The 25,439-nt window shown below is 43.5% G+C and overlaps 1 protein-coding gene across 3 annotated transcripts in view; it reads left to right on the forward strand.

Annotated features, from left to right (window-relative positions):
• LOC110499865 (voltage-dependent calcium channel subunit alpha-2/delta-1) overlaps positions 1–25,439 on the forward strand; it is a 158,583-nt gene that overhangs the window by 50,572 nt on the left and 82,572 nt on the right. For all 3 annotated transcript variants that reach the window (XM_090213652.1, XM_090213653.1, XM_090213656.1), the window contains exons 4-6: positions 17,890–17,949; positions 21,662–21,697; positions 22,468–22,600. In XM_090213652.1, coding sequence (XP_090069778.1) covers positions 17,890–17,949; positions 21,662–21,697; positions 22,468–22,600 — 229 coding nt within the window. The remainder of the gene's footprint in view (positions 1–17,889; positions 17,950–21,661; positions 21,698–22,467; positions 22,601–25,439) is intronic.

Consider the following 25,439-nt stretch of genomic DNA (forward strand, 5'->3'; position numbering starts at 1 on the left):
ATATGCAACTACCATACTAGTGTCAGGTCCTTCATCGGAATAACAGAGGTGTTTTGACAAGAGAGGAGAGCGAGAGAGACCGAAACAAAACCCTTCTGTTTTAGCCTTATTTACATGTGTATAAAGCACCATTGAAATTAAATTGAATTAATTTGAGAGAGGTAGGGAGAAAGAGAGCAAAGACAGAGAGAGAGGGGGATGTAGAGAAAGAGAGATGGAGGAGGCTATTATAGCATCATGTCAAACAGAGATTGAATATGGTAAATGTGTCACAGGTGGTTAGGCTTGTATTGACCAAGCCCATCTCACAGGTGGTTAGGCTCATATTGACCGAGCCCATCTCTAATAACACCCTGCCCTATTGGTGGAAACGCTAGCGCTTTTACAGTATGTTCGACCGTAAAGCACTCAATACTTTCCACAATCCACTGTCTCGCCTGGGTTAACAAGAATATAAAGGCAGACTGCCTATTTAAAATATATTAATATATGTGCAATGTCTAGGCACCCGATTTTCCTAATTTAAATTTGAATGAATCTCCATGTCTAGTCCATCTCTGTTTGTCCCCACCATGGAGTATCATGCAATATTGTGCAAACAAATTAAAGTGGGGGAAAATTCAGTTCCATCTGTGGGAGATGGTAAATATTGAATGATTTTAATGTTCCTGAAAGTGTTGAATCAGAGTTTGTTCCAGGCCTGTATTTCTGTGTGTGTGTGTGTGTGTGTGTGTGTGTGTGTGTGTGTGTGTGTGTCAGCCCAGCAGTGACTCATTATCTATCTCACATTATTATTTACCACTTCCTGGTCCCTTTGTCAGCGCAGCTGTCGTTCTCTCTCTCTCTGTCTCCCTCTCTCTCTCTCTCTCTCTATCATTCTGCTTTCTATTCAGTTCAGATCAGACAGCCTCAACAGTTGTGCTGTCTATGTGAAATGGTGAAATTATTGTTTAGCAATTTTTTTTGTATTACTGTCAATGTGAACAACTGTTTAGCAGGATGCTTACTGATACTGAACCCTTCTGGAGTATGTCATGGTTTAAGCCTAAGCAAGTTGTGTAAATACTAACATTCAGGACTTAAAGGTGAGGTGTGAGGGATATTATGAACATGAGAGTATTGAAAACCAGTCAACCCAATGACAACCAGTCAACCTATTGACAACCAGTCAACCCATTGATAATCCTCCCCTCCCCACACAGAAGCCGAAAAAAACACTATCTAGCTAGCTTGTTTAAACAGCAGCCAGACAGTGTTGTCGCTAGGCTAGCTAATCTAACACTAGAACTGCTAAAGCAGCCATTTTGACTGTTCATTAATAAATAAATAAAATATTACTACCATTTTTGATGTCATGCCCCCCTCTGACCTGGACTTTTCCTAAATAAGTCTATTTAACACACTGTCGTTGTTAGAATCTTAACATCACAAACAGAACTGGAGTTATAACCAGTTTTATTTTGGGGGGGTTTTCTCCCATTGCATCTCCTTCTCCCGACAGTAGGGCCCGCTCCACTCCTTCTTCCGACAGTAGGGCCCGCTCCACTCCTTTTCCCGACAGTAGGGCCCCCTCCACTCCTTCTCCCGACAGTAGGGCCCGTCCACTCCTTCTCCCGACAGTAGGGCCCGCTCCACTCCTTCTCCCGACAGTAGGGCCCGCTCCACTCCTTCTCCCGATAGTAGGGCCCGCTCCACTCCTTCTCCCGACAGTAGGGCCCCCTCCACTCCTTCTCCCGACAGTAGGGCCCCCTCCACTCCTTCTCCCGACAGTAGGGCCCCCTCCACTCCTTCTCCCGACAGTAGGGCCCCCTCCACTCCTTCTCCCGACAGTAGGGCCCCTTCCACTCCTTCTCCCGACAGCAGGGTCCGCTCCACTCCTTCTCCCGATAGTAGGGCCCGCTCCACTCCTTCTCCCGACAGTAGGGCCCGTCCACTCCTTCTCCCGACAGTAGGGCCCGCTCCACTCCTTCTCCCGACAGTAGGGCCCGCTCCACTCCTTCTCCCGACAGTAGGGCCACCTCCACTCCTTCTCCCGACAGTAGGGCCCCCTCCACGCCTTCTCCCGACAGTAGGGCCCGCTCCACTCCTTCTCCCGACAGTAGGGCCCGCTCCACTCCTTCTCCCAACACTGGAATGTGCCGTGCCCAGGTGCTAATCACCCCGATAATTGCCTCAAAACTGAACCGAAAATATATCGAAACTATTTTCACACATATAACAAAATCTGAAATAAATGAAGTAAAGTAGGATGGGGAGAATGGGGGAGTTGATGAGCGAGGGGAAGAGGATAATTATGTAATCACCAGTTGTGAATGAAGAATCTATTCTATATGGTATGTACTCGATATCAGTCCACCGAATCCAAGCAGTCTTATTGGTCTACTCTAGTCTACTTGGAGTACACAGTGATAGCCTGTGTAATTTACAATGGCAAGAAGACCAAGACGAATGGATGCACATGCTAAGTTAGCGGTGCTACAAGATCTGAATGAAAACGACTCAGAGGGCGGGGAGGAAATTAATGATGACATCTCTGATTATTCATCTGATTCTGAACCTCAGCCAGAATAACCTACACCTCCAAGGCCTAAATGCAAACACATCCAGAACGGTGCTCACTAAGGTGCCCACGCCACCACCAAATTAAACAGTGAGATAGGAGAGTGGAAGGGACGACACCATGTAGATGGAACGAGACGGTGACAATACTACGGGCTGATTATCAGCACAAAATGTCATCACTGAGATAGCAGGCTCTACATCTCAAGCAAAAAACAACATCAGCAATACACTCACCAGCTTCCGTTGTTTATGTGACCTGGACATGCTACAGCATTCAGGGACTGTACCGTGGCTAAGGTGCACACGGAGCAAGGAGACACTGCCTGGAATCTGTCTGTTGATGAGCTGGAAGTGTTCATTTCAATCCTGTATCTCCGTGGAGCATTCGGTGGAAAGAGCGTGTGTATGGAGAGCTTCTGGTGAGATACTTTTCTTTGGAGAAACCATGTCATGTGATCGCTTCAGAGAGATCATGCTTTACCTCCATTTTGATGAAACAGAAATTCGCCATGGTATCCAACGTACCTGAATATTTTTAAATGCTGTCATATCGACAGTTTTATATTCATTATAATTCATTAGTATTGCTTTGGTGCTGATTTTCGCTATTTGTGAAGCACACTTGGTGGTTATAATAATGTTTAGGATACTGCTGTTTTCATAATTTCACCGCGCGTCTTACTGCCCATGAGTCTTGGTGTTTTTGTTATTTTTATAAAAAGAAGCTGGTAACCAGTTCCAACACATACACTTTCTGTTTTAGATTTTTAACAAAGACACTCCACCAATAAAATCAATTGAACACCTGATTTATTTTTATTTTTTACATAAAGCCGACAGTAACATAAACGAATGAAAATGCTATTTTGTTTATAATTGTTTATAATTGTAATCATATTCTAATGTTACCTTAGACCTTCATAAACATTTGCAAGAGCATATATGAAATGATTTAATTACGCTGTTAAAATGTTGCAATCAAAATGACTGCTCATTAGCTTGAAGGGGGAGATGCTCGAGGCTCAGCGGTTTTAAACTGCTGCCAGACACTGTGCAGTCAATGGGGTAGCTAATAAGCCTAACTCATGGCTATTGACTATTCTTACTTAGCCGACTCCCTCTCCCTAAAAACATCATACAAAAAGGGCCATTTTAAAAAGGAGGCCTTTAATAACAGGAGCAGGACTCTGCTGGACTTCTAAAGAAAACCAGCCATGGAGCAGGTAGCCTGAGATGATGCCTGAGGCTGCCCCACAGTGTTTGGGGACTGTTTTGGAAGCATTGAGGCTGGATTTAACCGTAATTGGCTGTTGTTTGCAACAGATTGAGCCTAACACAGAGCGCTTGCTGGGATAGGAGTGTTATTGATGTTGCTGGAGGAGAGAGAACATCTGTTTGTCTCGCTAGCGCAGAGTGGTAGATAGATACAGGGAGAGAGACACAGATTAAACAAGGATGGCTCTGTAAAGTTACTATGGTACTGTAGGAGAATTGATTGTAGGAAAGTGCTGGTGTAACCAGGCAGGTGCTACACATCGGTGGTGGATGGGGTGTTGGGTGAGTTACCCCACACACAATGCAAAGCACTTTCAAATCGAATGAAAAGTGTGTCATAATCTTCGTCATTATCTCTGTCATCATCGTCCTTGTCATCATCATTGTCCCCAAGCTAGTGCCTAGGCTTTAGCTCAACAGGTGAGCACAGTTTTGAGTTGTGCAGATAGGTTCAGTCACGTGTGTGTGTGTATATACTGGTATGTGTGTGAACACACACGTGCAGGTGTGTGAAAGCAACTATAGCTGAAGCCTCAGTATCTCCACATCTCTCTCTGTCTCCCTCCCTCCCTCCCAGCGGGCGGGCGGGCGGGCGGGCGGGCGGGCGGGCGGGCGGGCGAGCGAGCAGAGCAGAGAGGATGTGACTAAAGTGTTGCCAGCAGATGCTCATGTTCTCCTGCCTGGCGCCTTGGGACACATCAAGGAGACGACAGGAGTTTGTTCCCTTTCTAGGCGTGACTAATCCTTATATCCTTGTAATCAGGCAGACAGGTAGTGGAGCTAGTGGAGGCTTCTATGTGTGGCTGGATGTGTGAGTGGTGGGACAGAGAGAGGTAGAGAACAAGGTGTGTGTGGGAGTGATTTTATATTCACCTCGTTCAATGCCCCCCTTGTATCGCTCTCCTTCCATCTCTCTCTCATCTCTCCATTTTTCTCTCCATCTCTAAATTACTACAAAAAGCAGCCAAAGATGAAGTGATTGTAATACAGTTGTCCACAATGGTGTGAATTGTAGTTTAATGACCATGGTGTTGGAGGTGTAGCAGGTAGAATGAGAAACATAGAGCTGTAGTGCATAGTGTCAGGGTCCATAGGATCAGAGTGACGCACACACACACACACATAACCCCCGTCCCCCCAACCACACATACAGTGGCTTGCGAAAGTTTTCCCCCCTTGGCATTTTTCCTATTTTGTTGCCTTACAACCTGGAATTAAAATAGATTTTGGGGGGCTTGTATCATTTGATTTACACAATATTACCACTTTTTTTATTGTGAAACAAACAAGAAATACAACAAAAAAACTGAAAACTTGAGCATGCTTTTTATAACCCAATCCTGATCTGTACTTCTCCACAACTTTGTCCCTGGCCTCTTTGGGGAGCTCCTTGGTCTTCATGGTGTCGTTTGCTTGGTGTTGCCCCTTGCTTAGTGGTGTGTCAGAATCTGGGGCCTTTCAGAACAGGTGTATATTTACTGAGATCATGTGACACTTAGATTGTATACAGGTGGATTTTATTTAACAAATTATGTGACTTCTGAAGGTAATTGGTTGCACCAGATCTTATTTAGGAGCTTCATAGCAAAGGGGGTAAATACATATGCACGCACCAATTTTTTGCTAAATTTCACTTCACCAATTTGGACTATTTTGTGTATGTCCATTTTATGAAATCCAAATTCAAATCCATTTCAATTACAGGTTGTAATGCAACAAAATAGGAGAAACGCCAAGGGGGATGAATACTTTTTCAAGGCACTGTACAGAGGATGTGGTGTCGCAGCCATCCATTAGCCTAGTGCAGGCAGTGCTAACCCTGGTGTGACCCAGCAGGAGCCTCCAGGACAGCTGTACAGATAACATCATTAAGGACCTTTCATTATAATCACCTAGCAAATGAGGGGAGAGGAGAGGAGCCACTCTATGGGCTTCATGTAGTGGACTTATAAAAGGAGAACATGAAAGGGACAATCTATCTATCACTCTCCCTCTTATCTCTCTCCTCTCTTACTATCTATGTTCACCTCTCTAGATTCTCTCTCTCTCTGTCTCTCCCCTTTCCTCATCTCTTCATTTCTCCCTCTTATCTCTCTCCTTTCTTACTCTCTATCTCTGTTCACCACCCTCTATTTTCTCTCTCTCTCTATCCCCTTTCCTCCCCTTGCTCCATCCTCCATGTCTCTCTCTCTGAATGGCTGTCATTCCTCCCTTCTTCATCAACATATTTCATTAGCATTGAAGATAAGAGGGTAACAATGGGTATTCCGTTTATAAAGGTCAGATACAGTACCTTCAGAAAGTATTCACACACCTTGACTTTACCCACATTGTGTTGTTACAAAGGGGGATTCAAATGGATTTCATTGTCAATTTGTGTCAACAAACAATACTGTAATGTCAAAGTGAAATAAAAATTCTAACATTTTGTAAAAAATAAATAAAGTATTCAACTCCCTGAGTCAATACATCTTATAATCACTTTTGGCAGTGATTACAGCTGTGAGTCTTTCTGAGTTAAGACTTTAAGAGCTTAGCACATCTGTGCAACATTTGCCCATTATTATTTTCAAAAGCTCTGTCAAATTGGTTGCTGATCATTGCTAGACAACCATTTTCAGGTCTTACCATAGATTTTCAAGGTGATTTAAGTCAAAACTGTAACCTGGCCACTCAGGAACCTTCAATGTTTTCTTAGTAAGCAACTCCAGTGTAGATTCGGCCTTGTGTTTTCGGTTATTGTGACTGGTGGAAAGCAGACTGAACCAGATTTCTTTTTTATCCTAAAAAACTCCCTAGTCCTAAAAAAGGCAGCCACCACCATGCTTGAAAATGGATGTGTGAGTGGTGAATATAGTTCTTGGTTTATTCCACCTCCACCCCATGAAGTGTTGTACATGTCCAGGTGTATATAGTTCTTGGTTTATCCCACCTCCACCCCATGAAGTGTTGTACATGTCCAGGTGTATATAGTTCTTAGTTTATTCCACCTCCACCCCATGAAGTGTTGTACATGTCCAGGTGTATATAGTTCTTAGTTTATTCCACCTCCACCCCATGAAGTGTTGTACATGTCCAGGTGTATATAGTTCTTGGTTTATTCCACCTCCACCCCATGAAGTGTTGTACATGTCCAGGTGTATATAGTTCTTGGTTTATTCCACCTCCACCCCATGAAGTGTTGTGCCCGTCCTTATTTATCAATATTGCGTAGTACTTCTGAATGGAATTTAGAATGTTCGTATGCATAGAAAAATGTGATTTATCAAACAGTTCTACGAACTTTATACACACAGTGGTAGGACATAACCGTTAAAAAATACCAATTGTTCTCAGCCACAGTGCTTGTGCTCAACTTTGGCTATTTGCATTTAGAAACACCCCTAATTAACCATATATGGTCAAAATCATCCCTTTAAAGCCTGTGGGAATATACAATGCCATACCATGAAATAGCCTATGACTGAAATAGAGGTCAAAGGGTCAGAGATTTAGTATGACCAAAATGTTTTATTTGGCTCAGTTGTGGTTGGACCAGTAAAAATGAAAACATAGCTACCAAGAGAGGACCATTAAGACAATTCAAGTTGCTTTAGAAATGGCAAAATATACAGTACCAGTCAAAAGTTTGGAGACACTTACTCATTCAAGGGTTTTTCTTTATTTTTTATTGTAGATTGATAGTGAAGACAGCAAAACTATGAAATAACACATATGGAATCATGTAGTAAGCCTAAAAGTGTTAAAAAAATCTAAACATATTTGAGATTCTTCAAAGTAGCCACCCATTGCCTTGATGACAGCTTTGCACACTTGGCATTCTCTCAACCAGCTTCACCTGGAATGCTTTTCCAACAGTCTTGAAGGACGTCCCACATATGCTGAGCACTTGTTGGCTGCTTTTTCTTCACTCTGCGGTCCAACTCATTCCAAACCATCTCAACTGGGTGGAGGTTGGGTGATTGTGGAGGCCAGGCCATCTGATGCAGCACTCCATCACTCTCCTTGGTCAAATATCCCTTACACCGCCTGGATGTGTGTTGTGTCATTGTCCTGTTGAAAAACAAATTATTGTCCCACTAAGCGCAAACCAGATGGGATGGCGTATCGCTGCAGAATGCTGTGGTAGCCATGCTGGTAAAGTGTGCCATGAATCATAAATAAATCACTGACAGTGTCACCAGAAAAGCACCATCACACCTCCTCCTCCATGCTTCATGTTGAGAACCACACATACGGAGATCATCCATTCATCACCTACTCTGCCGCTCAAAGACACAGCGGTTGGACCAAAACATCAGAACAAAGGACAGATTTCCACTGGTCTAATGTCCAAATGTATGCACACTCTCATGCAAATGTTCATGTTGATGAATCTCACACTGCATGGAAATGATCTCACTCATGGATTATGCACAGATTTGTGCTTATGTATGATTGATAAATGAGGCCTCAGGTCCCTACAGGTTAGGGTTTATCCAACCTCCACGCACGCAGTGCTCGTTGTGCCAGAACTTTGCTATATGCTAATTTAGCTGCCCTCCTCCTGGGTAATGTTGCTTTAGCTCATTCGCTGCCTGTTATACACAGTAATAGCTCGTTAGCTAGCCTCATTAGCCAACCTTGGCATCCGTGACAGAGAGGGAGAATTCTCCAGCCATGTATACGGGTAAAATAGTGAAGCAAGCTACATTTTCATATTACACATTTCTAATTTTGTCAGAAAGTGTTTTTATTTCAAGTTAAAGTGTACTGTTAGCTCACTAGCTAACGTTAGCTGACCCGCTAGCTAACGTTACATGTATGATCTGTGTAGTAATATTATTTGCATCGCAGAGCCATTTGATTTGCTAGTTATAGCCTAATGTTAGCTAGCTAACATTGAACCTAGTTGGTTAGCTACCTGCAGATTCATGCATGAGTTTGGATTATGGTTCGGTGTTTAGCTAGCTAGCTACATCTTAACAAAAGACTCCACTATGCAAGTATCCATTTCAACAGAATGTTCATGATGTCACTGCGAAACGATGGCTGTTGATCGACGTAGCTGGTAAATTCGCTCTAGCTATCTACTCCGATTTCAGAGCACACTAGTCTGAGTGTGCCAGAGCGAAGAATAACTGACGAATTTACGAACACTCAATACCCGTTTTAACATGGCCGGTGTCAGTAAACGTTGGCAAAAAAAAGCATAATGAAATTGTTGCCAGCAGCACAGTTGCAGTCACCAACGCTCTGGATGACATAAAACAGCCTAACCAGCTCTGCTAGGGCGAGTGAAATGGTCAGAGTGAGCTGTTCTCTCATTTTTATCTGAAAGTAGCTAGCCAAAGTTAGCCAGTTAGCTTAGGCCGTTGTTGTTAGGACAGAACGCTCGGATCAACCCTTAAAGAGATGGGTGGGGCTAAAGCTTGAGAGGGTGTGAACAATGCTGAATGGGTGTAGACAAAGAAGAGCTCTCCAGTAGGTACTAAAACATTCAAACATTCATTTTCTCAAAAGTGAGGTTACACGTTTATAAACCTTCAAAGCAGAATTAATTTCCCTTTGTTACTCAACTGTAGTGTATGATATCATTTTATAGCTCTACTTTTATCCAATGTAAAAAACATAATTTCTAAATTTAGACATGACTGAACGGAGCCGGCCGGTCACATTTGTGTGTTCGTGTACCCACCCCTGCACCCACTTGTTCCGCCATAGCTGTTGGAAGTGTGTATAGACAGTCGTGATTGATGGGAACCAAGGTAGAGAGCGGTCACTAAAGTCCTATTAAGGGGAAAATACAGACTACACCATGAACTCAAAGACCCCTATCTTCTCTCAGCCAAAGACATTAGGTTTAATCAAATCGAATTGTATTCATCACATGCCCCGAATTCAAAAGGTGTAGACTTTACCGTGAAGGGCTTCCTTGCGAGTCCATTCCCAACAATGCAGAGTCCAAAAGTAAGACAGATATTTGCTAAATTAAAAAAAGACATAGTAAGACAATAAAATACCAATAACGAGGCAATATACAAAGAGTACCAGTCATAGCCACGGGGAGTAGGGGTGCTGACGGGCCGCAACACTCGCTGATAAATACAAATAAATATATATATATATATACATACACACAGTTGAAGTCGGAAGTTTACATACACCTTAGCTAAAAACAACAAGCATTGCCTTTGAATTGTTTAATTTAAGTCAAACGTTTCAGGTAGCCCTCCACAAGCTTCCCACAATAAGTTGGGTGAATGTTGGCCCATTCCTCCTGACAGAGCTGGTGTAACTGAGTCAGGTTTGTAGGCCTCCTTGTTCACACACACTTTCTCAGTTCTGCCCACAAATTCTCTATAGGATTGAGGTCAGGGCTTTGTGATGGACACTCCAATACATTGACTTTGTTGTCCTTAATCCATTTTGCCACAACTTTGGAAGTATGCTTGGGGTCATTGTCCATTTGGAAGACCCATTTGCGACCATACTTTAACTTCCTGACTGATGTCTTGAGATGTTGCTTCAATATATCCACATAATTTTCTTTCCTCATGATGCCATGTATTTTGTGAAGTGCACCAGTCCCTCCTGCAGCAAAGCACCCCTAAAACATGATGCTGCAGTTGCAAACCGTAATCTGGCTTTTTTTATGGCGGTTTTGGAGCAAAGGCTTCCTCCTTGCTGAGCGGCCTTTCAGGTTATGTCGATATAGGACTCGTTTTACTGTGGATATAGATACTTTTGTACCTGTTTCCTCCAGCATCTTCACAAGGTCTTTTGCTGTTGTTCTGGGATTGATTTGCACCTTTCGCACCAAAGTACGTTCATCTCTAGGAGACAGACATCTCCTTCCTGAGCGGTATGACGGCTGCGTGGTCCCATGGTGTTTATACTTGCCTACTATTGTTTGTTCAGATGAATGTGGTACCTTCAGGTGTTTGGAAATTGCTCCCAAGGATGAACCAGACTTGTGGAGGTTGGCTGAAATGTATTTTAATTTTCCCATGATGTCAAGCACAAAAGCACTGAGTTTGAAGGTAGGTCTTGAAATACATCCACAGGTACACCTCCAATTGACTCAAATGATGTAAATTAGCTCATCAGAAGCTTCTAAAGCCATGACATCGTTTTCAGGAATTTTCCAAGCTGTTTAAATGCACAGTCAACTTAGTTTATGTACACTTCTGAGTCACTGGTATTGTGATACAGTGAATTATAAGTGAAATAATCTGTCTGTAAACAATTGTTGGAAAAATTACTTGTGTCATGCACAAAGTAGATGTCCTAACCGACTTGCCAAAACTATAGTTTGTTAACAAGAAATTTGTGGAGTGGTTGAAAAACTAGTTTTAATGACTCTAACCCAAGTGTATGTAAAGTTCCGCCTTCAACTGTATATATATATATATATATATAAAAAATCCCACCAAATGAATACACTAGGCCTTTATTACTCCTGTATAAGTGGAGAAAAACACTCTCCAGCAGAGCGGAGAATAATTCTCCACAGCATGGAATGTGAGTGTGTGGGTAGAGTCTAGTGAGTGTGCATAGAGCCAGTACAAGAGAGCCAGTGAAAAAATAGCAATCTATATGTGTATATACTGAACAAAAATATAAACGTGACATGCAACAATTTCACTGACTTACAGTTCATATAAGGAAATCAATCAATTGAAATAAATTAGGCCCTAATCTATGGATTTCACATGGCTGGGCCAAGCCCAGCCAATCAGAATGAGTTTTTCCCCACAATTGGGCTTTATTACAGACAGAAATACTCCTCAGTTTCATCAGCTGTCTTGGTGGCTGGTCTGAGACCATCCCGCAAGCCGGATGTGGAGGTCCTGGGCTGACGTGGTTACACATGGTCTGCGGTTGTGATGCCGGTTGGACGTACTGCCATATTCTCTAAAACGAAGTTGGACGCATTTTATGGTAGAGAAATTAACTGACAACAGCTCTGGTGGACATTCCTGCAGTCAGCATGCCAATTGCACACTTCCTTAAAACTTGAGACATCTGTGTTATTGTGTTGGGTGACAAAATTGCACATTTTAGAGTGGCCTTTTATTGTCCCCAGCACAAAGTGCACCTGTGTAATGATCATGCTGTTTAATCAGCTTCTTGATATGCCACACCTGTCAGGTAGATGGATTATTTTGGCAAAGGAGAAATGCTCACTAACAGGGATTTAAATACATTTGTTCACAAAATCTGAGAGAAATACGTTTTTGCGCGATTGGAAAATGTCTGGGATCTGTTATTTCAGCTTATGAAACATGGAACCGACACTTTACATGCTGTGTTTATATTTTAGTTCAGTGTATTTCAATTGACTGATTTCCTTCTATGAAATGTAACTGAATAATATATTTGAAATTGTTGCATGTTGCGTTTACATTTTTGCTCAGCACATTTCATTGTTCCACTGATCTCTTCTCTTTGATCATGCATCAAGTATGAATTGAAAGAATGATCATATTTTGGGGCATAGCTTCCTTACTAATCGCCTCTTCGTTCTTTACTCTCTCTCTCTCTCTCTCTCTCTCTCTCTCTCTCTCGCTAAACATTATCATCTCCTACAACCCCCCCCCCCCCTCTGTCTGTCTCTGTCTGTCTCCTTTCCCTGATTGGGGAATGTGTCTCGAATCCACCTCAGTGATAAAGACTGAGAAACCACTTCCTCTCCGTGTTTACATGCTTCTCCTGTCTACATAATGGATGCAGGGATGGATATGAGCGCTAAATGGAGGGGAAACTAGTAGTCTGGATTTACTGTCTCAGAGGAGGGGAGAGGCAGAGAGGCAGAGAGGCAGAGAGGGGGACACAAAGAAAGATATGTATGTGTTCAAATTCAATTCACTTCAGATCTTGTCAACATAGATATTTTTCAGATAATTAGTTAAGTCTGTTTCCTCAATTGAATTCAGAACTGATTGAATTGATCCAAATTTTGCTCCAATATTTATTTGGCACGCATAGGAGATTCACCCCAGATCCATAGTCTAATCAAATATGGACTGGATACAGACATAGTTGTCAGGTCGACTTGTTTGGAGGGATGCTGAATCTTCAGAGCTCCTGTGTGAGAGTTGTAAATAATTTACCAGCCTGTGGCCAAACTGTGGCTCAAAGCATTTAGTCCTCATTCGGAATTCAAGTGCTTTGCTAGAGCGTTTAACACAGTCTGAATTGATTTAACAGCTTAAACCAAGGGGGTGTGATCATGCTGGGGATGACTGACCTTTTGAGTGTGTGTGTGTGTGTGTGTTGGGCTCCAACAGGCACAGTTTTGTTGGCATTTGTGTTAATCCTCACCAACACAGTCCATTCTTCCTGTCACACACACACACACACACCTGAATGAAGTCTCAAGTTTTTGTCCTCACAGCACCAACAACTAAGACACACAACTAAAGCATGTTTCACATTTCCCTCTCATTGCATATCATAGAGCACGTCCTCATGACACAATACAATTCACCTCTTCCCCCTCGCCACTCACAATACGGGGTCCAGCCTGCCTGACAACCATCGCTGAGATCCTCAGATAACAAGGCAGATACTTTTGTTAAACAGAAAACCCAAACCCATGGCAGCAGATCCACAAGGTCTGCCATTAGAAGTGACTGAATAGTTCCCTTAATGAAAAGCACCTTTAGTCAATCTGCTTTCTCTGTGAGAGCTTCCCATGTCTGGAACACACTGCCATCAGACACACAACTGCACCAACTGTCACACTTTCACAAAAAAAACAGACATGGCTAAAGGCCAATCAGACATAATCCCTAGCTGTGTATTGTCACTTTCCATATTGTCTTGTTGTCTGTAGGTTGTTAGGTATGGAAACACTGTTGCTTTTATATATTTAGTTTTGTTGCTTTTTGTGTAATGTTGCTCTGTCTGCGTGCTGCTTGTCCTATGTTGCTCTGCATGTGCTCACTACTCATTGTTTGTCTGTATTGTAATTCTTTTAATAACCTGCCCAGGGACTGCGGTTGAAAATTTGCCGGCTGGCTACACTTTTATTGAAACGTTGATTAATATGCACTGTCCCTGTAAAAATAAAAATAAATAAACTCAAACTATGGATATCGCCATGGCAACCACATGTCAACCGGTGTGGGCACAAGTCTCAAGTCACTCAGTATAATTAGCTGTCTGAAAAGAAACCCCCGTAACGGATTTCATTATCAAAACTTTACATAAACATTGCAACACACCAGTTCATTAGGAAGAAACAGAGAGAGAATGAGCTAAGCTCCAAATAAAATTGTCTTTCATACTGAATGAGAGGCGAACATTGTTCGGGTGTTGGCTCTTCAGGAAGGATCAGAGAGAGGTTTGAAAGTGTCTGCACTGAGAGAAATGAGTGTCACAGTTATCACAGTAGGTTTTCCACTGATAGATGTACAGTGAGGAGCTCATCATGAGAGATCACGTTATGTGTTGTCAGATCTGCCCCATAATGGTCAGCCCATTAGGATCCAAACAGCTTAATTCAGACTCTTAGGAGGTGCTTCCACAATAATGTGATTTGTACCACATTCAAGATAAATGATTGGATTCTTCACACACCACATTAATCCCATTCCCTTTTCAAGATAAAAAAAAATGATATGAAAACAAGCTTTGCTTGTTTACTTACAAGACCATCATGCTTGATTGAGCTGTTTTGTCTTTCTTTGGTCAGTAGGTGTCCAACATAACAACAGGTGGTTGTGTGTTGGACACAGTCACTCATATAGAGGTCTATAGAGCCTGTTTTCATTCCTGATCTATATAACCGTTAGCTTACCTGTATAATATTGACAAGCTCAGAAACACTTCTTTTGCAAACATGGTCTCATGCAGTGTAGGTCCAATCCCTGTACCTTTTGCAGAATATCAGTCTGTCCCTGATGTTTTTCCTGGAGAGAAGTGGCTTCTTTCTTGCCCTTCTTGACACCAGGCCATCCTCCAAAAGTCTTTGTCTCACTGTGCGTGCAGATGCACTCACACCTGCCTGCTGCCATTCCTGAGCAAGCTCTGTACTGGTGGTGCCCCGATCCCGCAGCTGAATCAACTTTTGGAGACGGTCCTGTCGCTTGCTAGACTTTCTTGGGCACCTTGAAGCCTTCTTCACAACAATTAAACCGCTCTCAATCAGCATGACAGAGTGATCTCCAGCCTTGTCCTCATCAACACTCACACCTGTGTTAACGAGAGAATCACTGACATGATGTCAGCTGGTCTTTTTGTGGCAGGGCTGAAATGCAGTGTAAATGTTTTTTTGTGGATTCAGTTCATTTGCATGGCAAATAGGGACTTTACAATTAATTGCAATTCATCTGATCACTCTTCACAACATTCTGGAGTATATGCACATTGCCATCATACAAACTGAGGCAGCAGACTTTGTGAAAATTAATATGTGTCATTCTCAAAACCTTTGGCCACGACTGTACACTGCGCACCTCCTCCAGGACTGCGGCGCAGAGACGCAAGAGAGTGAACTTCACCGAGTTCGCCCTATTAGTTTGCACGAAATAGATCAACATTCTTTCGTGATCGAATCAACATGATATCAGCCCCTTTTCAATGCAACAAACCAAACCAAATCTAACTTTGCAAGATTGAGCCTGTGATTGTGTTGTAGCCAGAGCAGAACGGAATATAATTATATTGTCGGGGGTTGCCTCAAGCGGTCTTTCAATCACTGGTGAGTGTATGCGGTTTTCAGATCAGAGCAAAACCGCACGTGTGCACATTTGTTGATATTCTTTGCTATTTAGCGAGTAATTAGCCCAGTTATAGGTAAATTATAGGTCAGCAATGTGGAGTTACTGCTTCATACAAGAGCACGTGTGTAGGCTATATTTTAAGCTCAGGTAAAAAGTGTATGTCTTAAAGGGGTAGTGTTGTATTCTGAGACAAGCTTGAATATGCAAATAACCCAATAGGCAGAGGGGTAGTCTACATTGTCTAATTCTCCATATGGAAATAATAGTTAATCGAATTTATATAAAATGGTTTCTTGTATCATATAACACAAAACAATGCTATTTACAAGCCCTTCATAATGTAAAAATGTTTTTAAAAGTCTCATGCAGTGTAGGCCTGCATTAAACACCACATATAGGCTACTGTAGGATATATCATAGAAATCAAAAGCTATTTCCATGTGAAAATGTTTTGCTCCATTGGTTTTATTGGTAGGCTTACATTATGCTCAAATAGCCACAATAGCCTATTGGCTGCTGTCTAAAACTGTAATGGAACAGCCTCACTGTTCACTGTAAACGTGTGCCGGAAGTTGCACAAAATGTTCAAGTTTCCGCTCACAAGATCAAACATTTGCTCGGTGACTCCCAAAAATGTAGGGAACATCACTTCACCCTAAAAACATTACCCCTCCCTCTATACTCCATCTCTGTCAGTACACTGGTCATTTTTGTCCATCAATTAGTCTTAGCTTTGATAGAGTCAGGAGGCCTACAAAGCTACAAGAAACCCAGGGGAAGATGCAAGCCAATAACGCTAGCAGCGCTAAACACATTAGCTTTAGAATAGTGTTAGCCGCCTCAGTGTATTCAGCGACAGATAGAAAAAAAGGTGCTTGCAAAGCTCTCTGGCAGGCAGTATGCATTGAGGGTTCGTTGGCTTTGATTAGGCATAGTCACTTTAATTATGCACTTGTGATATCATTGTGTAGAGGAGAGGATGTAATGCTAACACAGCCCTCTCACTGTAGCCAAATGGGGAGACTTAGCGTAAGCGTGCCAAAGAAAAGGGGACACTTGGCCTGCAGATCCGAATTCTGATGGATACAGCACTTCAACACAAACTGCCACTGTGAAGATTGTAAGATCTCTACCCCCTGTGATTCATGCTCAAAGGAAGCTCATTGTTTTGTTTTTCTTTGTTTGATTTTCTTGTTCCTATCTCATCTCACTAACCCCCCACTTCACCTTTATTCAATCAATGTAACTTGTGCTTTATGGGTGACGTGAATAACTCCCTTTCTGCAGTACTAGTAGCTAGTGACTGGAATTAGATTCCATATTTCCCCAGGGGAAATTAGTGTTACAGTGTGTTTCTAGACCAGTTTGAGATGAAAAGAGGATCTACATTAGAAACCCATTAACCTAGTCATTAGGGCCAGATCTGGGCCAATATGGAGTGGGGGGGATCTAACTTGAGCACAATGACGTCTTATACTGTGACACCCCCAGCCTCGTTTCACACCTGGGGGTGTTGAGTGAAAATGTGTTCGTTTAGATTTTCAGTCTAAAATAACTTCCTGTGTTGACAGCCTTACTAGTGGTTGTAGAAGTAGAGCCAGTTGTTTGAATTAGTCATGATAAGGTGAGCCAGTTGTTTGAATTAGTCATGATAAGGTGAGCCAGTTGTTTGAATTAGCCATGATAAGGTGAGCCAGTTGTCTGAATTAGCCATGATAAGGTGAGCCAGTTGTTTGAATTAGTCATGATAAGGTGAGCCAGTTGTTTGAATTAGTCATGATAAGGTGAGCCAGTTGTTTGAATTAGTCATGATAAGGTGAGCCAGTTGTTTGAATTAGTCATGATAAGGTGAGCCAGTTGTTTGAATTAGTCATGATAAGGTGAGCCAGTTGTTTGAATTAGTCATGATAAGGTGAGCCAGTTGTTTGAATTAGTCATGATAAGGTGAGCCAGTTGTTTGAATTAGTCATGATAAGGTGAGCCAGTTGTTTGAATTAGTCATGATAAGGTGAGCCAGTTGTTTGAATTAGTCATGATAAGGTGAGCCAGTTGTTTGAATTAGTCATGATAAGGTAAGCTGAGGTGTGTAATGTACCCTCAGTATATGTTGTGTACAGTGGAGGACTATGGTGGCTTTTATGCTCTTAACACTTTCATGTCTGTGATCAATGTTAATGAACATTTGTACCTCTCTCCCTCTCTCTCTCTCTCTCTCTCCCTCTTTCTTTCTCTCTCTCCCTCTTTCTTTCTCTCTCTGCTTGCCACAAGCACTATGTCAACTCCTTAATTGAAAGGAAATATGTGTTAAAATTCCAACTCTATTTCTCTGTTTTTTGTCCAGACACTGGCATCCGCTGCAGAGGATTTTCAGATGTGGCATCGGTGGAAGAATGATCCTGAGGTGAGCCAGTGGTTGTGGAGATCAACATTATTAATGTCCTCATTATCTCTGGATGCATTACCTATAGAAGCCTTGAACTCTATAAGAAAATATTGATTTAATTCACGATCATATATGATTGTTGTAATTGCCAGCAGCTTACCACCCTGCATCCCACTGCTGGCTTGCCTCTGAAGCTAAGCAGGGTTGGTCCTGGTCAGTTCCTGGGTGGGAGACCAGATGCTGCTGAAAGTGGTGTTGGAGGGCCAGTAGAATGCATTCTTTCCTCGAGTCTAAAAAAACTATATCCCAATACCCCAGAGCCAGTGATTGGGGATATTGCCCTGTTTAGGGTGCCTTCTTTCGGATGGGACATTAAATGGGTGTCCTGACTCTCTGTGGTCACTTATCATAAGAGTAGCGGTGTTAACCTGGCTAAATTCTCAATCTGGCCCTCATACCATCATGGCCACCCAATCATCCCTATCTTCCAATTGGCTCATTCACCCCCATCTCCCCCTGTGACTATTCCCCAGGTTGTTGCTGTAAATGAGAATGTGTTCTCAGTCAACTTACCTGGTAAAAAAAAGACATTAGATGTTCATTTTTGTATAAAATCTCATTAGATTGACAATAGTGTTTTAATAGCGTTCAATTAAGTAGAATTCAATTAGATTGCATTGGGACACATTCAGAGCCATGCACGCACTGGGTCTTACTCTCTCAAATTCCCATTAAGCCAGTGTACAGTGCATTCGGAAAGTATTCAGGCCCCTTCCCCTTTTCCACATTCCACATTAGTCTTATTCTAAAATGTATTACATCAATGTTTTTCTATACACAATACCCCATAATGACAGAGTGAAAACAGGGTTTTAGAAATGTTTGCAAATGTATTAAAAATAAAAAACAAATACCTTAGTTACATAAGTATTCAGACCTTTTTCTATGAGACTCGAAATTGAGCTCAGGTGCATCCTGTTTCCATTGATTATCCTTGAGATGTTTCTACAACTTAATTGGAGTCCATCTGTGGTAAATTCAATTGATTGGACATGATCTGGACAGGCACACACCTGTCTATATAAGGTCCCACAGTTGACAGTGCATGTCAGAGCAAAAACCAAGCCATGAAGTCAAAGGAATTGTCTGTAGAGCTCCGAGGCAGGATTGTGTTGATGCACAGATCTGGAGAAGGGTACCAAAAACATTTCCACATCATTGAGGGTCCCCAAGAACACAGTGGACTCCATCATTCTTAAATGGAAGAAGTTTGGAACCACCAAGACTCTTCTAGAATAAGGCTGTTATGTAACAAAATGTGGAAAAAGCCCAGGGGTCTGAATACTTTACGAATGCACTGTATGAACACGATTCCAGTAACCTTTTCTTCTACTTGAACTCACTCCCCATCGGACACATTTCTCTACTGAGCAGCCTGTCTCTGCACTTGATTAGTAGGCCTCATCATGAATTATGATGCAGTTCCTCAACTCCACATGTCCAAACGTTCTTTGTCTGAGCCACAAAGTTTTTCTAATGAATTAAAATTGTTAACTTACTTCCCCTACTTAGTAATGCGAAAGCCACTCACTTTCGGCAGCCATAAATTGAAAATGACAAATTCCCTGTTTATATATATATTTTTTACTGCCTCTATGTGGGAAGACTCCATTACCTCCTATTAGTCTATTAGCTTCAAACTAACCTGGACAGTGTCATTATAACCGCCTCCGATACTCCTTTTAATGACTCTTCTCCATTAAAGGATTCTTATCAGTCTGATTCCGACACGCTCACTGGAAGTGTGTGTGTGTGCGTGTGCGTGTGCGTGTGTGTGTGTGTGTGTGCGTGTGTTTGTGCGTGCGTGTGTTTGTGCGTGCGTGCGTGTGTTTGTGCGTGCGTGTGTTTGTGCCTGCGTGTGTTTGTGCCTGCGTGCGTGCTCCACCTGTGTACGTGCCTGTGCACATGCGTGTGTGTGGGACAAAGTAGTATCAGCTTCGTGCTGCTTTATGCTGGCGTGGTCTACTTCTTTGAGGCTTGGGATGTGTGACTGGAGGGAGATGCTTGGCTAGCTTGGATAATTATCCCTTGGCGTAGAGTCATTAGTGTGAACGTCCAGCGTTTTCTGTAACTAACGAGCAAATATTAGCGCACATGTTAGTCTTAGCCAATTAAGCCTGCACCGATGAAAGGACTCGGAGGTTGGCTTTTTCAGACTGTTTATGTTGAGCTAGCTAATTGATCCCAAGTGTGTGTGTGTGCGGGTGCGTGTCAACCAGGCAACGACAAACGAGGCTGAATGTAGTTTTCTCTATTCATTTCAGAAAACCGCTGGCTTTCTCAGGCAATGTTGCATGTCGTGAGGAGTGTCTTGGCTCCATGTGGCTCTTGCACGCGCTCAGTGAAAGTGTTAGGAGGAGACGTGGTCCAGTCTGTCTCCAGACACCCCCTCCTCACTCCTTCTCAATCCGTCCGGCCAACATCGCGGTTACAGCGTAGTCCTCCGTGAACCGCCCATGTCCTTGCTCACCCGAGGGTGCGTGTGTGTGTGTGTACGTGCGTGTGTGTGTGTGTGTGTGTGTGTGTGTGTGTGTGTACACAATCTGGTGTAGGAGATCAAATATCCCTGCACACACGCCTAATTTCTGTATGAAAGCCCAGAAGACGTCCTCCCTCCCTCAGGAGTTACATCACTTAAAAACATTTACCCCAGTACTCTACAAGCCTCTGTGTGTGTGAAACCACCTTAACACACATTCACATCCATGCACTTAGAACACACACACACTTTCTCACACACAAACACACACACACACTTCAGGAGGTGGGGAGTGTAGCCACAGTGCTTCAAAGCTAACATGAAGAGACCTCCTCATGATGGCTGTCAGGCCATCTTAATGTTGTGGAGCGACACTCACACTAAGGTCACACTGTCTCACCCCTCAGGGATCTGAGTCTATAGGAGATACAGTAGAAACTAAGACAGAAAGAGTGTGTATATGTGTGCGAGCTTGTGTGTAAGCTCTGCAAGGACTGCAGCCTGTCTCTCGGGAGGTGAGCAGATGCTGGAGCACCGCTGTCAGAACGGTCTATCGCTAACACCTAGCTCATCGCTAATGGCCTGGCGCTAACTATCGAGCCTCACACCACCAGCAGATCACAGGTCTGTGGTTCATGTAGCGTTAGCCCCATGTTGCAGCGCCGGGGGTGGCAGGCAGGTGGTGCTAACCAGTGAACCGGCTCCATGTCCCCAAGGCATCCATCTGTCAGCTAGGCTGGATAGGCTAGCTCATTAGCGCCTGGCTTGCTCGTGCTCTGACAGGAAGCTCGCACAGCGGATGAAAGAGAGAGTTGGTTACAACACTACTGATGCTTTTGTGTCACACACACACACACACACACACACACACACACACACACACACGCACACACATTAAGGGAGTACACACACGCACTGTATTAAGGGAGTACACACACTTGTGCATGTGAGACACACACATAGACATACGCAGAGAGTGAAGAAGTGCTTGAATTGACAAAATAAGACAAATAATACAAGCACACTGAAGAATAGAAACAACATAGGAACACAGTTTCCACACAACTCTAACACTGTCTGAAAACTTTACAATGCACATTGATTTAAACCCCTACCAAAGACCTGCTGTGTTCAGAAATCTGTGTTTTACATCTTTCTCTCTCGCTCTTCCCTCCCGCCCTTTCTCCATAGCCTGATGACATCCATTACTACTATGCCAAAGAAAACGTGAGTCCATTTCTACTGTTACTTCCTCCATGTGCAGTGAAGAGACGTGATCTGAGTCATATTGAGTCTGTATATTCAACAAAATCCCACCTGCACCCTCTGTCTTTGTAGCCATGGTTACTACACCTGTTGTAAAGCGTATTGATAGCCTTAAAGGATCCCCCACATCCCCCAGCTGTGGCCCAGGCTCTAGAGCCCTGAAAAGACACAAAACAGTTGCTATAGTACGCTAGGGTTAGTGTGTGTTTTTGTTAGCATGTGTGTTTGTATGCGTGCATATTCAAATGAGCGTGCATGCATGTTATGTCTAGTGTGTGTGCGTGCGTGTGTGCGCGCGTGCGTGTGAGAGATTATCTCAAGAACACGTATCTGTGCCTGTGATATCGGCTGCATCCCTCTGAAGCCTCTGAAGTCATCTGTCTGATTTGATACTGGGGATCAGATAGTAATTCCACAGGGGATGTGGTGATAGAACACATGCAGGCAGGCACACACCTCTCCTGAATTCTGGCTTTGACGGGCCAAGACACAGGAGATCAGTACTGTCAGGCATCTGAACACACGCCAGTATTATTCACAGCCACAGGAGATGGAGCAAGCGCCACACAGACACACGCATGTGTTATCATACAACGCACCATAATGCAAAGTGACAGACACACACACACACACACAATACTTTGTATTCACCAAATCCATGCAGTATACTCTCCATTGACCTCCAATTTGCGTCAATAATATCTAATTCTTTTCGTCTTTTTCCCATATAGCTGGACTCAAATGATACAGAGGTCAAGAAGCCAAACCGGCTTTATCCAGAGTTTAAGGAAGACGAGCAATTTAGACGCCTCATCTCTTACAACACCACAGCAGTCCACATACCCACGGACATATACGAGGGCTGTGAGTACACACACACACGCATTGTACAGTATTTATAGCATGTTTCCATGACATTTTGGTCAGTCAGTTTCTCAGAATGTGTGTAGTAGTCAGCTGATGGCCTGGCCAATGCTTGCAGTCTAAATTTAGCACTGCCTAGCCCAACCAATGGGCAGCAGACCTGGCCTCCGAGTCACCCCGGTCACCAGCTGCTCCTCGCTCTCCCACCCACAACCTCATGAGAGAATCACACTGAATGTCAATGAAACTGCCATGATTTTTTTTTCTTGTGTGAATATTTTCTGGGTCTTTCTCAGTCTTTCTGCTTCCATGTCTTTCTCTAGTCTTAATCTTGCTCTATCATGCTCTTCTTTAATGCTGGTCTGATCCGCCCTCGACTCGGTCTGTCACTCGTCCTACCACCCTCGGCTCGGTCTGTCACTCCTCTTATCGCCCTCGGCTCGGTCTGTCACTCCTCTTATCGCCCTCGGCTCGGTCTGTCACTCCTCTTATCGCCCTCGGCTCGGTCTGTCACTCCTCTTATCGCCCTCTGCTCTGTCTGTCACTCCTCTTATCGCCCTCGGCTCTGTCTGTCACTCCTCTTATCGCCCTCGGCTCTGTCTGTCACTCCTCTTATCGCCCTCGGCTCTGTCTGTCACTCCTCTTATCGCCCTCGGCTCTGTCTGTCCCTCCTCTTATCGCCCTCGGCTCGGTCTGTCACTCCCCTTATTGCCCTCGGCTCGGTCTGTCACTCTCCTTATTGCCCTCGGCTCTGTCTGTCACTCCTCTTATCGCCCTCGGCTCTGTCTGTCACTCCTCTTATCGCCCTCGGCTCGGTCTGTCACTCCCCTTATTGCCCTCGGCTCGGTCTGTCACTCCTCTTATTGCCCTCGGCTCGGTCTGTCACTCCTCTTATCGCCCTCGGCTCGGTCTGTCACTCCTCTTATCGCCCTCGGCTCGGTCTGTCACTCCTCTTATTGCCCTCGGCTCGGTCTGTCACTCCCCTTATTGCCCTCGGCTCGGTCTGTCACTCCCCTTATTGCCCTCGGCTCTGTCTGTCACTCCTCTTATCGCCCTCGGCTCTGTCTGTCACTCCTCTTATCGCCCTCGGCTCGGTCTGTCACTCCCCTTATTGCCCTCGGCTCGGTCTGTCACTCCTCTTATTGCCCTCGGCTCGGTCTGTCACTCCTCTTATCGCCCTCGGCTCTGTCTGTCACTCCTCTTATCGCCCTCGGCTCTGTCTGTCACTCCCCTTATCGCCCTCGACTCGATCTGTCACTCCTCTTATCACCCTCGGCTCTGTCTGTCACTCCTCTTATCACTCGTTCTCTCCTCTTTCTGCTTTAATTTCATTCTCTTTTACACTAGAACAGCTGGGCCTTGAGGGAACCCTCCTTCAAGCTAAGGAGCAGTCACTTTGACTACAACATTCTAACAGTGTAATTAATGCTTTAATATATGCTATTGTGAAAACAATCGTTTGGTTATGTTTATGAAGGTCTAAGGTACTTTTTATTTCATTAGTTTGTGACTAGGCTATATGTAAAAACATAACATTAAAATGTTCAATGCATTTTATTAATGGAATACCTTTGATACAATTATGAAACAGAAGGCATTTGTGTTGGAACACAGTAACAGCTTCTTTTTATGACGACAAAAACAATACCCCACAATACCACATTCACCAAGACGCATGAACAGTAAGACACGAGGTCAAATGATAGAAACAGCAGTATCCTAAACATCATTATAAGTGACAAGTGTGCTTGAGAAACAGTGAAAATCAGCAAAAAGCAATAATGGCATTATAATGAATATAAGTGTCGATATGACAGCAATAAAAAATATTCAGGTATTTATACGTTGGATACCATGGCGAATTTCTGTTTCATCAAAATGGAGGTAAAGCATGATCTCTCTGAAGCGATCCCATGACATGGTTTCTCCAAAGAAAAGTATCTCACCAGAAGCTCTCCATACACACGCTCTTTCCACCGAATGCTCCACGGAGATACAGGATTGAAATGAACACTTCCAGCTCATCAACAGACAGATTCCAGGCATTGTCTCCTTGCTCCGTGTGCACCTTAGCCACGGTACAGTCCCTGAATGCTGTAGCATGTCCAGGTCACATAAACAACAGAAGCTGGTGAGTGTATTGCTGATGTTGTTTTTTGCTTGAGATGTAGAGCCTGCTATCTCAGTGATGACATTTTGTGCTGGTAATCGGCCCGTAGTATTGTCACTGTCTCGTTCCATCTAAATGGTGTCGTCCCTTCCTCTCTCCTATCTCACTGTTTCATTTGGTGGTGGCGTGGGCGTGCACCACATTCTTGCTTTTTTGCTTAGGCCTCGGAGGTGTCCATGTTCATTATGCCACTAGGTGTCCATGTTCATTATGCCACTAGGTGTCCATGTTCATTATGCCACTAGGTGTCCATGTTCATTATGCCACTAGGTGTCCATGTTCATTATGACACTAGGTGTCCATGTTCGTTATGCCACAAGGTGTCCATGTTCATTATGCCACAAGGTGTCCATGTTCATTATGCCACAAGGTGTCCATGTTCATTATGCCACAAGGTGTCCATGTTCATTATGCCACTAGGAGTCCATGTTCATTATGCCACTAGGTGTCCATGTTCGTTATGCCACTAGGTGTCCATGTTCATTATGCCACTAGGAGTCCATGTTCGTTATGCCACAAGGTGTCCATGTTCGTTATGCCACTAGGTGTCCATGTTCATTATGCCACTAGGTGTCCATGTTCATTATGCCACTAGGTGTCCATGTTCATTATGCCACTAGGTGTCCATTTTCATTATGCCACTAGGTGTCCATGTTCATTATGCCACTA

The sequence above is a fragment of the Oncorhynchus mykiss genome, chromosome 21 (assembly GCF_057628025.1).
Source record: "Oncorhynchus mykiss isolate SJ-2025 chromosome 21, ASM5762802v1, whole genome shotgun sequence".
Classification (NCBI taxonomy): Eukaryota; Metazoa; Chordata; class Actinopteri; order Salmoniformes; family Salmonidae; genus Oncorhynchus; species Oncorhynchus mykiss.